Source organism: Sinocyclocheilus anshuiensis, unplaced genomic scaffold (genome assembly GCF_001515605.1).
Source record: "Sinocyclocheilus anshuiensis isolate Anshui unplaced genomic scaffold, SAMN03320099.WGS_v1.1 scaffold419, whole genome shotgun sequence".
Classification (NCBI taxonomy): domain Eukaryota; kingdom Metazoa; phylum Chordata; class Actinopteri; order Cypriniformes; family Cyprinidae; genus Sinocyclocheilus; species Sinocyclocheilus anshuiensis.
The window spans coordinates 328,948-346,294 of NW_015548228.1; the positions used below are offsets into that span (position 1 = coordinate 328,948).

A 17,347-nucleotide genomic window follows, 5' to 3' on the forward strand; every position below is an offset into this window, starting at 1 on the left:
AAGCGAAACTACTTTGTTTGGCCTTCCGAAAGAGGACGATATCCGCTTCGTCATGCCTAGAGCTGATCCGTGCCGGGCTCACGATTGCTGCTGTTAATGCTATTCTTTATTATTCTTTTTTTAAACAACAACTACATCACCTTGTCTTGTCATTAAAGCATTTGAAAGGCATTTGAAGCATACTGTATAAATAAACAGTGAAATAAGCATGTAGGCTATTTGACTGAAATTCCAGAATCGTATCAAGCTGATTACCTAGCGCAGTGAATGTTTATGGTTATCAACCAATGGAATATTACATTTTATTCTTTCCGACAACAAATCACTTGAATGCAACGAGCTTGTAATCATGACTTCATAAGTGGGAAATAGGAAGTTTCCGATAGCATGAGAAGGCAGTAGAGAAGTGCTCTCGCTCAGCACAATGGAGTGCATCGTTTTGTTAACTTTGTGGTTTATTATTATTTTGAGCCTCTGAGATGCGGTGACACACGACCCGCTCATATATTGCTTGCCGCTCAGAAAATTTCACGCAATCGTGCTGCACGTATCAGAAGTTCCGCGCTCCGGCGCGGTTAGCGCTCACACTACATGCGTACCGCGCCCAAGCCCAACTGAACCGTGCTCTGGCCCACCGCTTCTAACCGAGCTAGGGACGGTTAAATGAACCACGCCGAGCGCGGTTCAAAACGCCTAGTGTGAGTACACCCTAAATGTGACTATGTTCGCACAAATCATTTGTGATCCAGCTTCACCTACAGAAGAAGTGAGTATAAGTTTTTTTTTATGAATCTTTGCAAATCGCCTTCCCTAATAATGTGCTAGTTAGCAAGTTCCACGGCTAAAGTTTACAGTCTCATGAGAACGGCTCGTCACCCCAAGGAAGAGAGGGGCAGGGTGAGCAGAGCTCATTAGCATTTAAAGGGACATGCACTGAAACAGCTTGCTGTGAACAGAGCTGTTTTTGACAAGGTAAAAAGGGTTGTTTTACACTACCATTGAGAAATTTCAACCAAAGTATGTTATAGACTTTCATTAAGACCCTAAAAGAATCATATCAACTTGTGGAAAATGGGAATCCGATGACCCCTTTAAAACATTTCAGTGTTTAATTATAAGGACCAATGTGTTTTCATTGTCATTTGGTTATTTAAATAATGCTGGAATAAAATCGAAATAGGCTATCACATGAATATTTAAACAAACTTAAAAATGTGTAATTTTTTTGTAATTTTTCTTTCCAACTAATTGAAATAAGTTGAAGTACTAAAATTACTGAAACTAAAATAAAACCAAATTAAAGCTACATAAAAATATAAAAAATTACTAAAACTTTTTAAAAAAGAAAACTGAAAATATAAAAATAAATGCTAATTCCAAATATTAATAAAACCTATACTAGTTTCTGAATATTACAAAAATAACATTTTAAGGACATTTTTGTTTACTGTTTTACACTGAACAAATTTGGTAGTGTATTTGGTCTTTAAAATCCTGGTCCTGAAGAAAACCTAGTTTTTGAGCCACTGGATAAATCAAAGCAAATAAGTCTCTTCAGACAGCTAAAGACATACACAAACAATGTAACAGCAACCAACAAAGCTCAATGCCCTTGGTGCTCATTTGTTTTATATTAAATTGTGTGGTTGGTTATGTCTTTATCTGGCAATAGTGCATCACTGTGAATACAAAACGTAAGTGCTCAAAACAATGACAAAATGGCCATAACATTAAACTTTTAAATCTGCTGCAAAGCGACAAAGTGCACAAAGGTCATACTCAAGTACATATTACTATGAAAACTGACCAATTCCTGCCGTGCACAGGGTTTTAAGCAATATGCTGACATTTTATCTAACGGTAGTAATGTCAGGCAACCTCAAGCTCACACTAGGCGTGACAGTCGGCTTCTTGGTGAGAAAGCTCGTACTTAACGTGTGATGTCATTTTTTATTTACATAGTTGTGACAGTGCATACACTCAGAACAGGGCTGCTCACACCAGCCCAGACAGAGAGAGGAGAGGAGACAACATGATAAACACGGCCCAGTGGCATGCTGAAAGCTTGATGGCAGTGACTGGACTCAGCGGGTAGTAGTACTGCACAGCATCACCCAAAAATGGGTTGCCTTTATAATCTGACCCTGGACCAAATGACAAGGTCAACTATTTCAAATAAATGCTGCTCTTTTAAACTTTCTATTCATCAAATATTCCTGAAAAATAGTACCACAGTTTCCACAAAAATATTAAGCAGCACAACTGATTTGAACATTGATAAATTACAACAAATATACTACAAATATTAAAATAGAAAACAGTGATTTTAAATTTTAATAATATTAGTTTTTTTTTTTTTTTTTTTTCAGGGTTTTAAGCAATATGCTGACATTTTATCTAACGGTAGTAATGTCAGGCAACCTCAAGCTCACACTAGGCGTGACAGTCGGCTTCTTGGTGAGAAAGCTCGTACTTAACGTGTGATGTCATTTTTTATTTACATAGTTGTGACAGTGCATACACTCAGAACAGGGCTGCTCACACCAGCCCAGACAGAGAGAGGAGAGGAGACAACATGATAAACACGGCCCAGTGGCATGCTGAAAGCTTGATGGCAGTGACTGGACTCAGCGGGTAGTAGTACTGCACAGCATCACCCAAAAATGGGTTGCCTTTATAATCTGACCCTGGACCAAATGACAAGGTCAAACGTAATGGCAGTTCTGCCAATAACTTTTTGATTTCCTTTCATTTGGCACACACATGACATGCAAGCTCTGTCTGCACAGGCAGTACTGACAGACTGCATCATCTCTTTTTTGTACTTGCCAACACTTTCATATTTTAATATCAAACTAGTTTCATCATGTTGTTCCAAAACTTTCCTCTGTGGAAAATGAACGTTGACCTTCATTGTATGGACAAAAAACAGAGACATATTTCAAAATATATTCTTATGTGTTCCACAGAAGAAAGTAAGTAGTACAGGTTTGGAACAACATGGGGGTCGTTTTCATTTTTGGATGAACTATCCCTGCCAATTAATACACTGATAAATGCAAGATCACTATGACAAACATATTTTTTAAAACCCATTAAAAATCAATCATGGCTACTGTTCTTCCATATATAAATCTTCTCATCCTTCTTCTCTCCTTTAGGCTCACAGGTAACAGGCACTGGCCTGTGAAATTCAATGTCACATAGAGCAGTGTTGCGGTGCTCCTGATGAAGGGAGCGCTGTGATGCATGAAAGCCGCGGGCTTTACTCGCATGAAACATCTTCATCACACACTGTCGCTGTGCATCTAATTTCAACATGCGTCTGTGCTCGAAATACCAACAGCTTGAATCTCCATCTGCTTAAGCACAAATCCTCTTCATAGTATCATCTGTATTCATTCTACTCTGAGCAGATACAGATACTTTATGATGATGTTTGTTGTGGTGCTGCACAGACGAGCACATTTAGATGCTGCTAATAGACAGATGATTATACACAGAAATAACACAGTTAGACACGTTTACAAAAGTACACAGCATGTGTTTGCAAGTTGTGTACTTTGGGCAAGTTCAGTTTTGCAAGTGTTTATAGACACATGTGTTTAGAGTATTTTCAACATTATTGTCCAGAAAAAAACATGAACACCTATAAATATATATATTTATATAGAAATGATATTCAGCATATTAGAATCATTTCTGAAGGATCATGTGACACTGAAGACTGAAAATTCAGCTTAAGTTACATGTATACTCAAATAGAAACCGTTATTTCAAATTTTTGTAATATTTCACAGTATTACTATTTTTACTGTGTGTGGTAAAATAAATACATCCTTGGTGAGCAGGAGAGACTGAAAAAAAAAACTAAAAAAAACTTGCCGACCCCAAACTTTTGAATGGTTATAAAATCACAAAAACAAAAGTCCCATCATTGAGTCTTCTGTACTGTATAATCCATTATTTGAAATCTCCTGATGTACACTAGAGTTGGTGTGACCTGAGATACAGACAATAGAGCAAAACTGATGAATGCTGCACAGAGACAGATGTGTGTCTGGAGCATTTTCTGCTCTCTCCACCACTGAACCCTTCAATCTCTCATTCTCAATGACAGCCAAGGACATTCAGTCTTGACTTTCCCAATTACCAGCAGTAAAGTCTCTTCTCTACAGATTCAGCTTAGTCTAACCAAAAATTCACCTTCCTTTACGGTAATATAAAACGACAAGACATTGTGTACAGACACTGATATTACAGGCAGAAAGCTGAGACTACAAGACAATAAGAAAAGAAAAGAAAAATTTAGCCTACTTTATATTCCTTAGATGTCAACAACAAAAGAGATTATTAATATCTTTAGTAAAATGAGCTCACAAGGGACAACCACCTCAACACATGTTCTTCTAGTCGCTCTCTCTGTGGTTATCCATCAGTGTAATCGATGTGACAGGCTCATTAGTGCTCTGACTCAACTATCATTCAGCAGCAGTCACTCAGAAGAAACATCTCTGTGTTCAAACTCAATCACGAGTGATCTGTACCGAACACTACATACACGTACATGCACGTACTATAGAAACTCAACTATAGAAGTACTTTTGTCTCAGATTGTGATTTTTTTTTTACTAAAACATAGCACCTTTGTTATAATTAAAACTGTAACAAATGTATTGGTCATTGTTAGTTAATGTTAGTTAATGCATTAAATATAGTTAACAAATGGAACCTTATTGTAAAGTGTTACCACACAAAACATAATTTCAATATGTGTGAAAATGAATTACATACACTTCCCACAAATTACGACTGTGACTTATTTTGTGGTGTAATTTTCACCACAAACAACAATTTTTCCAGTAATAGTTTTATCAAACGTTAGTGTACTTGGTTACCAAAGAGAAAAGTATGAGTAAAGAGTATGTTTGTAGTGTCAGTGGTGGATATAGTATTCACATACGTAGCATTAACAGACCAAGTAAGCCATTAACTGCTCTCAAGCAGGTCCTGTACATGAGAGGTAATATGCTTGGTCAATCTGATCAGCTGTCTGTAACCTTAACCTCTAAAACACGCTGTGTGTGCACAATGATCTACACAACAAAACACACACACTGTTAAGACATTGATGTGTCAGTATGACAGTGACTCTTTGTGACAGCAATCACACTACACTGCTGTGATCAGAAAGACTTGCAATGACTGTGCTACCTGACCAGTGAAGAGACAGAAATGACACAATATTAGCAAATGGCAGCTTAATTGCATCTTAGTTTAGTTAGAATAGCCTATATTTCTATGAAACACATGTGATGGAAATATTAGCATTAGTATATTAGTATAGAAATATACACAGCGTGTTTTAGAGATTAAGGTCAAATTATATTTTATTATCTGTTGATTCTGGGAACTCTGTAATACTTCTGCTGTTGGATTTGAGTGCGGCTTTTGATACGGTCGATCATGACCTTCTTATCTCTCGTCTTGAATATTGTGCAGGTATTAGAGGTCATGCACTGAACTGGTTCAAGTCTTATTTGAACAATAGAACCTTTTCTGTTTATATAAATGGATGTCTATCTTCCAAAGCGCGTCTGACTTGTGGGGTTCCCTAGGGATCTATTCTTGCTCCCATTTTGTTTTCTTTATATATGCTCCCTTTGGGCTCAATTTTTAGAAAACAGAGTATTTTTTCCCTTTTATGCAGACAACACTCAAATATATGTGCCCATCAAGCAAAATGATAATGCTGGTTTGTCTGCCCTAACTGCCTGTTTGTCAGATATTAAGGCTTGGATGTCCAATAATTTTTTGAACTTAAACGAGAGTAAGACTGAGGCAATTGTGTTTGGTCCATTAGCTTTTTCTGGCAGTCTAAATCAAGTGTTAGGCAGCTTAGCTGCTTATGTAAAACCATCTGTTAAAAACCTGGGTATTGTCTTTGACTCTGCCCTGCTATTTGATAAGCAGGTAAATGCAGTTATCAAATAGTGTTTTTTCCAGCTGAGACTACATGCCAAAGTTAAAAGTTTTTTAACCTTTGCTGAGTTCGAGAAAGTAATCCATGCATCGTCTGGACTATTGCAATTCAATCTATATAGGTATTGATCATTCCTATATGAACCGCCTGCAATTAGTCCAAAATGCAGCTGCTAGACTCCTTACTGGCACTCGTAAATTTGAGCACATCACCCCTGTCTTACTCTCTCTGCGTTGGTTGCCGGTTCATTTTAGAGTAGAGTTTAAGATTTTACTTTTTGTTTTTAAGGTCTTAAACGGTCTGGCACCATCTTATTTATCTGAACTCATGACTGTTAACATATCTGCGAGATGTTTAAGGTCATCAAATCAGAAATTGTTAAAGGTTCCTAGATCAAGGTTAAAAAGAAAGGGAGACCGGGCTTTTGCCATAGTCGGCCCCAAACTGTGGAATAGCGTACCTTTATCTATTAGGATAATCTCTTCAGAATCTCTGTTTAAAGTAAAACTTAAGACTCACCTTTTAGAAAAGGCTTTTAACATCTGAGTCGTCCTGAGCATGTCTCTGTTGTCCTCTGTATGTACTACCTCCTGTACCATATGACTTTTATGTTGTTTTGATTGGTGTTTTATTAATCTGATTTTATAATTTCTTGTACAGCACAATGGTCAACGACTGTTGCTGTATTGTGCTATATAAATAAACAAAAAAATAAATAAAAAATTTGTGTCATTCACAGATATTTTATCTTATAGTGTCTATAATTAACATTTCAATAGTTTTTGTTTTTGGAAAGAGAGAGAGAGGGAAAGAAGGAGAGGGAGAGAATGAAAGCTGCTCTGCAGAAGATCAATGCAGAGCTTCAGTCCAGTGTTCATTTGAAGTGCTAATAGAACCGCTTGCAGCAGAGCACAGAAAGAGCAATGCAGTAGACGGCACAGACTTCATTTGCACATCCTCGCAAGACAGCAGTCCAACAATTTAAAACAAAATAAAAAAAAATAAAAAAAAACTGTACTGCAGGAGGTACCCTGGAAATATTCCTAATACCTGCACCACCCTTTTTCAGTTTGAGTGGAAACACATAACATTTCCTGTAACTGTTGGAAAACACTGGATTTTCCAGAAAGCAAATGATCAGGTATAAACGACACTAAATTTAATAATTTACTACAACATTCTGCTCAGGCTGTGAACTGATCAAACTTATTTTAGCAGCACTATAAACTTCTTTTTTGGCTATAAACTTCTAGATTTGTTCATATTTCTCTTCCAGGTTTTTATATGAGAGCTACTATGTAAGCAGTGTGTCTTAAAATAAATGGCAATATGGTTATGAAGCTCATTATTACATTCCTAGTGTCAATGAATGTGTCTTTATCATACTGCAGAGGATGTTTGTTCACTACTGCTGCTTCTGCAGTGTTTAATATTCACATGATGAACCAGCTTTACTCTGAAATGTACTGTCTGACTGATTAAATTCTTAAAATTTTCCATTCATTACTGTAATGATTAATGAGCTATTTTAGATTACAACCATTGATGCATAATACAAATTATATCAGATCAGTATGCCATATGTTAAGCAATAAATCTGCATAATGCCATTTCTGAGCAGAATTCTAATCCTTTCTTTTCACATACATATAATATTATCTCCAAAGTGTTGCTGTATTGCTTATAAAAGCCTTTTCTATGTCTGTCTTGAGCTAAATTCATCGGTTTTCTTTCCAAACACTGCCACCTAGTGATGATGAAACACTGTTGCAATAACCTGTTTTATAATTATAACCTGTTTAATATTAGAAACAGCCCTTGTGCTTACCATGTGGTGTTAACTATAATGAGGAAATCTATAAATTGAGTAATAACAGTGAAAACGTTTTCAACACTAGGCATTACTACTAAATTTAAATGTTTGTTCAATAAAAAGAGCAAGAAAAGTTTTATATCAAAGTCCAGCAAAAAACACCTTACAGCTTGTAAGATGGATGAAGAAGAAAAGATGAAGACACTGGCACAGTTACAGTTTTGTTTGTTGTCTGCTTACTAGCAATACACTCAGGTATTAATAAAGGGTAGTTCACCCAAAAATGAAAATTCTGTCATTAATTGCTCACCCTCATGTCGTTCCAAACCCGTAAGACCTTCGTTCATCTTCGGGACACAAATTAAGATATTTTTGATGAAATCTGAGAGCTCTCTGACCCTCCATAGACAACAACGACCTCATAGCCAATACACATGCATTCGGATTTTGATATCAAAAGGTCTTTAAAAGCTCTAATAAAAACAAAGTGTGTGATTAATCACATAATAATACATCTAAATGTCTTTGTGTACAGTACGTGTCTATGGATGTCAGGATTCCCCTCTACTCTGGCTGTTTGACTGACAGCTCCATTGAGTCATATACAGCATGTTGACAGCATCCATTAAAACGTCCGGTGTCAGGTTATGTTTTACAAGGCTTAAACTGTAACTCAAGCACTAGCCTGTGAAACAGTGGCAGTATGGATTGCTGTGTATATGTGAGTGAGAGCTGACATGCTGGGGATGCATTTTGGCTCCACTTACTCTCATCTATCAAGTTCACACAAGCCGAGCACTGAATCTGTATGGATGAAAAGAAGGTTGTTCCCTGTTATATCAGAGAACAATAGATGCCTCTCCCCGTTAAGTGTCCTAATGCATCTAGACACACTGCCAACAGAAGTGCTTATAGTTTCTGGCTTGCTGTTGGGTTTTAACTGCCTCCATATGGTGCAAATGAACACGATAAGAACAAGCAGGAGTGCATGCCCCCAGTAAAGTGAATCAAAACTTGTACAAACTAATATATTAGCCTGGTTCAAGCCAACCATAGCCACATCAGTGCTACAATACATGATAGTTATTCTTTTCACAAACAGGGCAAAACTCAGTCAAACACAAAAACACTTTCTTCTATATTATTGATGCTATTTCCGCTGGAAAAGCATTTCTCTGTGCTAACACATACACCAAACTTTTCAACCATATAGTCATCTCTCGACAACTTTTAGAGTTCTAGTAGGGGTGGGTGGGCGATATGACCAAAATCTTATTTCATGATATTAGTAATTTTATTTCACAGTAATGATATATATCATGATAAAGCTATTTTTGCTTTAAATAAGGTCTTTATGATATAAAAAATTTTGATACCATAGAAATTTCACAATTCTTGTCTTCAGTGTCAATATCACAAAAGACTAATACTAGCCTAAATTAAAAAAGAAAAAAGAAAGGCTCACTAATGGCAAGTAAACAGTCAGCGATTAAATAAGAATAAGAAACTAATTACAAGCAACAGGACAAAAAAAAACTACAGTAGAACAAATGAAGAATTTATTTGCAAAAACAGATTCAAAAATCATGTTTTTTATTATGTTATCATGTTTTTATTGTGTTAGTTAGCTGTATTATTTAGTAATTTTTAACCTAATCAAAATAAGCCAGCTGCAGTTTGATTGAGATTCATTGCAATGCACAATGAAAAAACATGATTTTTGAAAATTAAGAACTGAGTTTTTGTAAATGAACTCCTCAAATAAATAAGAAATGCTACATACATTGTATAAAGTAATCAATTGTATAAAAACAGTGCATATTTTTCACTGAGTAAATTAAATATATATTTCTTCTTATTAAAGTTAGTCAAGAGCAGTGAGAGATTTAGTCAAGAGCAGTGAGATATTTTCTCTCATTTGTTGTTTGAGTAACATGAATGACAGACAGCAAGAGTTTTAGACTGCTGTCACTTTAAGAGCTGCCCAGATCCAACATAACACGTCTCTGCTGTTTGCTTTCACTTAAGACCTAAATTATTGTGTTTACAAGGATACTTGCAAAGATAGGCATTTTGACAAATACAAATGTGTGTAACCATTCAAGGCCTATAAAGCGGCAAAAATAACTCTGTTCAATACTCCCGCCCTCTATGAGCACATCTTCACATGTGTGCGCCTCTCTAAGAGCGCTCAGAAACAGTCTCTCAGACAGCGCGCGCATATAGCAAAATGAGTTCTCTTTTGCTGTTGATTGCTTTAAGGGCCTAAATCACTTCATTTTAAACAGCAATGCTTAAAACATGTGCAAACGCTAAGTTTTCATGACCACATAGTACAGCAACATCATGTGAGCGTGTAACAGCAATAGAGATGATAGTTCTAGTAGCTCAGAGATCCTCAATATTATGGTCAATGGCCATTAATTAAATAGGGTGCAATTAGGTGCATGTACACAATGACAAACAAGCAGTGTGTTCAGCTGAGCGGACTTAGTGTCTTGGGTTTTTTGGGGGGGGGGTCAACGATATAATTAGACACATCATGTGGGAAAGAAAAGACAACAGCATCAACTAGCCAAACGCATTTAGAAATCTGCCCACCTGATAGTAGTAGCCATTGTCCGTCTGGTATGGTTGTGCACTGATGTTGGGAGTCCCAAGTGCTGATTTCAGGATCTCCTCACAGCCTGAATCACAAAAAGAAAAATATTAGTCCTGTCAAGACACGTCTCATAAAGCACAAACAAGAAAGAGAGGATGCCCAGTTATTATCACAAATTCCATGACTACTCTGCAAATCAATAAATATGTGGACATGAAATATCGATTTCAGTTGCCTGTATATTATAAAAATGATCTGTGTATTATAAAAATGAGTTAATAGACCTAAAACAAGATGGCTATTGATTAAGTTTGCATCACCACTCCTATATTAGTTTAGAAGGATTTTAATGTATCTATTTATTTTACATTAGAGAAAAGATGCTTCTCAGATATACACTGACTAATTCAAGAAATGCGGCTTTCTCACTTAGACACTATGGCTATTGTACTGTATGTATAAATCAGCTTCTGTCACTTTAAATTTCCTTTCTCTGTTTGACGACATCTTGTGTTTTCTCAAACCAGGCATGAATTATTAAACTAAACCCTCTGTAAAATTTAGAGATTCTTTGCTCCACTTATGAGCGCCAGAAAAAAAATCCCTTCAAGATCCACGTTTTGATAAAAACTAAAGTTTAGCACTAGATATCATGTTGGAAAGAGGAACTGTTCTCTTAAACATATGGCTATATTGTTTCTCAAACACACAAACCCATCTGCAGAAATACAACAAGCTAAGTAAAATGTCATGAATAAATAACAAACTGAGAGGCGCGGCGAAGGGCAGCCCAGGCCTCGGATCCATTTATAGTCACATAACACAAAGTGTAGTGAAGGCTCAGTGCTCTGTGTGACATCTCAAGTGGGCCACAGCTCGCCTTGGCTCCGGGAATGTCCCAAATGGGAACATATTGTGGGCAATACATAAATATATAAAGCTGTGCACAATACGCCTGTTATAGAAGAGCAAAGATAAACCAATGGAGAAAGTGTGCTAACAATCCCACACCACACACAACAACGCAGTCTCCTCTGGGACCTCAAAAGGACACACATAGGCTTTGGCTTTGTAGACTTGCTGTGCGTGCCGGGGATCAGGGATTGGGGGATTCATTAGGGAATGAGTGAGTAGAGTGAGTGCTGGGGCTCATTAAACACAGGACACTGGGGGACAAAGTCTCTGGGCCTGGAGCCCATTTGGCCCATTTGGGTCTCCCTCTTCAGCCGCTTCCATAGAGCGCTGGCACAGAGACGTCCCACCCGGGTCCCCGTGCCTGCTGGCAGATCTCTGCTGCATAAGTCTGCCAAGCAACGTGAGTGTCCCTGGCTGACAAATGTAACCCTGTTTACTGCACTCTTAATGACAGTGAAATAGGGACGAGCTAGACAAGGCAATAAGTGTCATAAAACAGCTACAAATAATGTGAAATTAGATTGCTGAACCATGATTACACAGTAACTTTAAATGTCTGTGAATCCCTAAAATAATCCCAAAGTGATGCTTGACGCTATAATCAGGAATCACATCCCCCCGTCTTTTAACTGAGAAGCACAACCCACGCTAACAAGTGAATTACTACTATGCTGTCGTTATATGAGAAAATGTTTCAATCTGATAAATGGTTGATTAAAAGCACACCCAGAGATGCTTGTAATTTGTTGTTCAAATGTGGTTATTTTTAATTAAGCAGATCAAGAGTGTTCATTGGTGAAGCAGAGATCTCTAATCAGATTCTGCTCACTCAGGCTATTCATTATCCATTCCATTTCTAGATTTTCACCAGACACAGAAGTCAATGCAGAATGCTAAAAAGACAGAGCTGTGTGCCATTATCTGCCTTTGGGTTCTTCTGATGAATTGTTTAATAAAATAAAGTGATAATACTAGCCTGGAGATAAAATTGCATAAATGTCTGGAATGATGCACGACATGCTCTTTTTAATTCAGGGACATCATGTCTGTCGAAAGGAACATGGTGTCTAGCAACTAAGCTTTTATCTCTGGAGAATCTTTCAGTTTGGCACACTTTGTGCTGAACTTAACGGCTGTGTGTGTGTGACAGAACAGAAGAGATGTGCTCTGTGTTTGATGCCACAGAATGAACATTTAGGGCTTAAAAGGAAGTTATAGTATATATAAAAATAATATTCATAATCAGTATTTTTGTCCTGCTAAAATAAGATGCATTCACTTGATAAGCAAATTTGCATACTTTTTAAGTAAACTTAGCAATAACTATGCATTATGCAAGTTAATTTTCTTAACCTAATAATAATAATAATAATAATAATAATAATAACAATAATACATTTTTTAATGGGGTAAGGCAGGGGATTCCCAAACCTTTTCGACAGCCAAACCAAAATATTTATTTGAGGTACACCCAAAGATTTTAGGTTAATATTTTAATATTTAAAAACACATTTGCACATTCATGGTTTTCTGATGGTGGTTAATGATCATGAAAATTTGATACCGGCATATCCCTAATCGTTACATCCCTAATTTTCAATAAAATACATTTTTGATAAAAAAAATCTCTTTTTTACATAATAATATGACAATATTTTTGTAGTGTAGCTACACGTTTTTTTAAACTGTATTTTTGCAGTCATATTTCAGAGATTTTTACCCTGATGTTTTTAGAATCCCTTTCATCTAATGCAAACAGATTCATCAGTGGTATTTATGGGCATGAAATACTGCTTGGAGGAGAACCGTCCTCTTACCTTTGATTGCAAACACTCCATGACAGAAATCTTTGAAGTTAATTCTGCCATGAGCATTGGGATCCAGGTACTTGGCAAACTTCTTCACCTGAAAAATAAGGACATTAGTGAGAACGGTAACCACAAAGTCAGCTTGATGAGGAGGACGATCACATGTTCAGTATGGTACCTTACTATTGACATCTCAAGTGGGCCACAGCTCGCCTTGGCTCCGGGAATGTCCCAAATGGGAACATATTGTGGGCAATACATAAATATATAAAGCTGTGCACAATACGCCTGTTATAGAAGAGCAAAGATAAACCAATGGAGAAAGTGTGCTAACAATCCCACACCACACACAACAACGCAGTCTCCTCTGGGACCTCAAAAGGACACACATAGGCTTTGGCTTTGTAGACTTGCTGTGCGTGCCGGGGATCAGGGATTGGGGGATTCATTAGGGAAAGAGTGAGTGGGAAGACCACTGGGGCTCATTAAACACAGGACACTGGGGGACAAAGTCTCTGGGCCTGGAGCCCATTTGGCCTGCCTGTGTCTCCCTCTTCAGCCGCTTCCATAGAGCGCTGGCACAGAGACGTCCCACCCGGGTCCCCGTGCCTGCTGGCAGATCTCTGCTGCATAAGTCTGCCAAGCAACGTGAGTGTCCCTGGCTGACAAATGTAACCCTGTTTACTGCACTCTTAATGACAGTGAAATAGGGACGAGCTAGACAAGGCAATAAGTGTCATAAAACAGCTACAAATAATGTGAAATTAGATTGCTGAACCATGATTACGCAGTAACATTGTCTGTGAATACCTAAGAAAATCTCACAGTGATGCTTGACACTATAATCAGGAATAACATCCCCTCGTCTTTTAACTGAGAAGCACAACCCAGGCTAACATGTGAATTACTATGCTGTCGTTAAATGGGAAAATGTTTCAATCGGATAAACGGTTAATTAAAGGCACACCCAGAGATGCTCGTAATTTGTTGTTCAAATGTGTTTATTTTCAATTAGGGAGATCAGCGGTGAAGAAGAGATCTCTAATCAGATTCTGCTCACTCAGGCTATTCATTATCCATTCCATTTCTAGATTTTCACCAGACACAGAAGTCAATGCAGAATGCTAAAAAGACAGAGCTGTGTGCCATTATCTGCCTTTGGGTTCTTCTGATGAATTGTTTAATAAAATAAAGTGATAATACTAGCCTGGAGATAAAATTGCATAAATGTCTGGAATGATGCACGACATGCTCTTTTTAATTCAGGGACATCATGTCTGTCGAAAGGAACATGGTGTCTAGCAACTAAGCTTTTATCTCTGGAGTTTGTGAAACCTGAGGTAAGGTATACACAATAAATTTGATTTTCAATAGGGATGTAACGATTCACTCAACTCACGATTCGATTCGCGATTTTGATTTTTTTTTTTTTTTTCCAAAATGATTGGTCTTTATAGTTCTTTTGCACTTTAATCTGTGTAAAACTTTTAGCTTTATACATTTTTCTGTATTGCTTTATTGCATTTAAATGTTCAGTTATTTTTGTTATAAGAAAAAAGTTATTAAACCTGTTATACTGTATTATGACAGCACTTTTTTAAAACTAAATTCCAACACCGCGATAATACCGTATACCGTGATAAAAGCATTAGCAATTAATCGCAACATGAAAATTTGATACCGGCATATCCCTAATCGTTACATCCCTAATTTTCAATAAAATACATTTTTGATAAAAAAAATCTCTTTTTTACATAATAATATGACAATATTTTTGTAGTGTAGCTACACGTTTTTTTAAACTGTATTTTTGCAGTCATATTTCAGAGATTTTTACCCTGATGTTTTTAGAATCCCTTTCATCTAATGCAAACAGATTCATCAGTGGTATTTATGGGCATGAAATACTGCTTGGAGGAGAACCGTCCTCTTACCTTTGATTGCAAACACTCCATGACAGAAATCTTTGAAGTTAATTCTGCCATGAGCATTGGGATCCAGGTACTTGGCAAACTTCTTCACCTGAAAAATAAGGACATTAGTGAGAACGGTAACCACAAAGTCAGCTTGATGAGGAGGACGATCACATGTTCAGTATGGTACCTTACTATAAATAAATGAGAGGATGTGCGTATTATCAGTGGTCAGCTTCACCTCCCACAGATGAAGCACTAGTACAGCTGCTGTCAGGACGTGTCGTCGCTGTCAGCAAGTCTTTTTGATGATGGACAGCTGTCCAGGTGAAAAAGACTGATCCCGACATACTGCTGACATGTGACAAGACTTGCTTACTCAAGACGATTTGCCTTCAAACACCTTGGTCAAGCGTAGCTGTAGCTGTTAACAGTAAATACTGTATTTCTCACAGGCTGCTAGTTCATGACTTGATGTTTTCAAATGTTCTGGTCTAACATTCCCTAAACAAAACAAACAGACCATTGTTAACTCACAGTCTGTCTAAATCAATCAAATGAAACTGAACAGCAGAGCTCAGATAATTAGGTTTTCTTTTTCATTTCCATTGGATCTCACTCACATCTATAAGAAACAACTGAGTTATTACGGAGATCTCATTAGTCATTTTTCTTTCCTATGGGATGGCTGCCCTTGAGGGCTGCCAGACATGTTTATGAGAGTTTATGAGAAAACATTCCATGGAAACAGAAATCATCATAACTGTGATTCCCACTTCACACACAGCTCCTTGACAACGTCACTACTTTCTAAATATATTCTCCTCCAAGAAGAGGTGTTCTTGACAACTGCTCAGTCTTGCAGCCCTCCCCTCATAACCTGCTAGAATGATTCACCACACTGCCACAGAAATAGAGGCGTTTATAGCAATAGCAATAGGATGGAGAGCTGAAACACAGCAGCCATGGAAGCAGGTGATGCATCTCTGTGATAGTGCATGCACACACCAGGAAAAGAGGAACACACGTGGGCTAAATAAATCACTTGCCCCAAATGTCTCTTCTACCTCAGCTCAGACCGAGAAGGAAAAAAATTCATAGAAACATAACATGTACACTACAATTTGGGGTCATTAGGGTTATTTTTTTAATGTACAGTATACTTTTATTCAGCCAGGATGCATTAAAGTTAACAAAAGTGGCATTTATAATGTTACAAAATGTTTCTATTTTGAAATAAATGAAAGAACTGTTTTCAATATTGATATTAAATGTTTCTTGAGCAGCAAATCATATTGTATATTTGGAATTAATTCTGAAAGATCATGTGATACTAAAGACTGGAGTAATGACTGAAAATTCATCACAGAAATATATATATATTTTTTATATATATTAATTTTTTTCATATATTAAAGTAGAAACTGTTATTTTGAATTACAATAATATGTTATAATATTACTGTTTTCACTGTATTTTTGATCCATAAGTACAGTCTTGGTGAGCATAAGGGACTTCTTTAAAAACCTTGAAAAATCTTACCGACCCTAAACTTTTGTATGTTAGTGTAAACAGTATAGATAAATATACAAATATTACAAAACTAAAAAACTAGTTACATAAGATATATCCAGCTGCAGACCCCGCAGCACCAGCAGTTTCAGAACCGGAAGTGAGGGGCAGAGTTATTGACAACGAGAGAGCACGGTGAGTAGTCTGTAATGTTTTTGCTATCATGTGTTTAATAATTATCGTATATATTACGTTAAGCATTTATCTGCTAAGTACTTAATGTGTGCTTGGCTTTATTATCTTATATTGAAGCTTGAATTTGTTGTCATACTTTATAGTAAATAACTTTTTTCTGTGGATGTTTCGATTAATTTTCGGATGCATGCTGTAAATGGGCCTTGCGGTGAAGTTTTGAAGATGTTTATTATTTATAAATATTAAATAGTTTGCTTTAATTCCCTCTGTTATATGCATTGTTTGTGTGTTAATATTACCTTGTAGTTTAGTTATTTTAATCCCATTTGTCATCAAGATAATTGTGTGTGGCTTCATCTCTTGTAGAGACATATAAGGATTCAGAGAGGTGACACATTACCTGAGCTGCAGCAGTGCAACAAGTGTTACAGCAATTACCAGCAATTTTCTGCTTGACCAGCATGTTTAAGCCAGCCAAACTGGTCAAATGAATAAGTCATCTTCAAATCCACTTCAACATGCAGTTGTCTGTGGAGGTATGAATATCTTGAGTTGTTTGTTTAATGTACTCACAGTTTATTATTGCATAATAGTTTACCTGTGTAC

General features: G+C 36.9%; 1 protein-coding gene and 1 long non-coding RNA gene across 3 annotated transcripts in view; one reads left to right on the top strand and one right to left on the bottom strand.

Moving 5' to 3' along the window:
• Positions 1–17,347, bottom strand: part of rab11fip4a (RAB11 family interacting protein 4 (class II) a) — a 57,630-nt gene that overhangs the window by 31,614 nt on the left and 8,669 nt on the right. Inside the window, exons 2-3 of one of the 2 annotated variants that reach the window (XM_016441557.1) lie at positions 15,056–15,143; positions 10,398–10,483 (exon numbers count right to left, since the gene is read on the bottom strand). In XM_016441557.1, coding sequence (XP_016297043.1) covers positions 10,398–10,483; positions 15,056–15,143 — 174 coding nt within the window. Of the gene's footprint in view, positions 1–10,397; positions 10,484–13,130; positions 13,215–15,055; positions 15,144–17,347 lie in introns of those variants that run through there. The other variant, XM_016441558.1, reaches the window with a different exon arrangement.
• Positions 16,710–17,347, top strand: part of LOC107654483 (uncharacterized) — a 1,321-nt gene continuing 683 nt past the window's right edge. The window contains exons 1-2 of the long non-coding RNA XR_001630340.1: positions 16,710–16,741; positions 17,108–17,277. This is a non-coding gene — a long non-coding RNA (uncharacterized LOC107654483). The remainder of the gene's footprint in view (positions 16,742–17,107; positions 17,278–17,347) is intronic.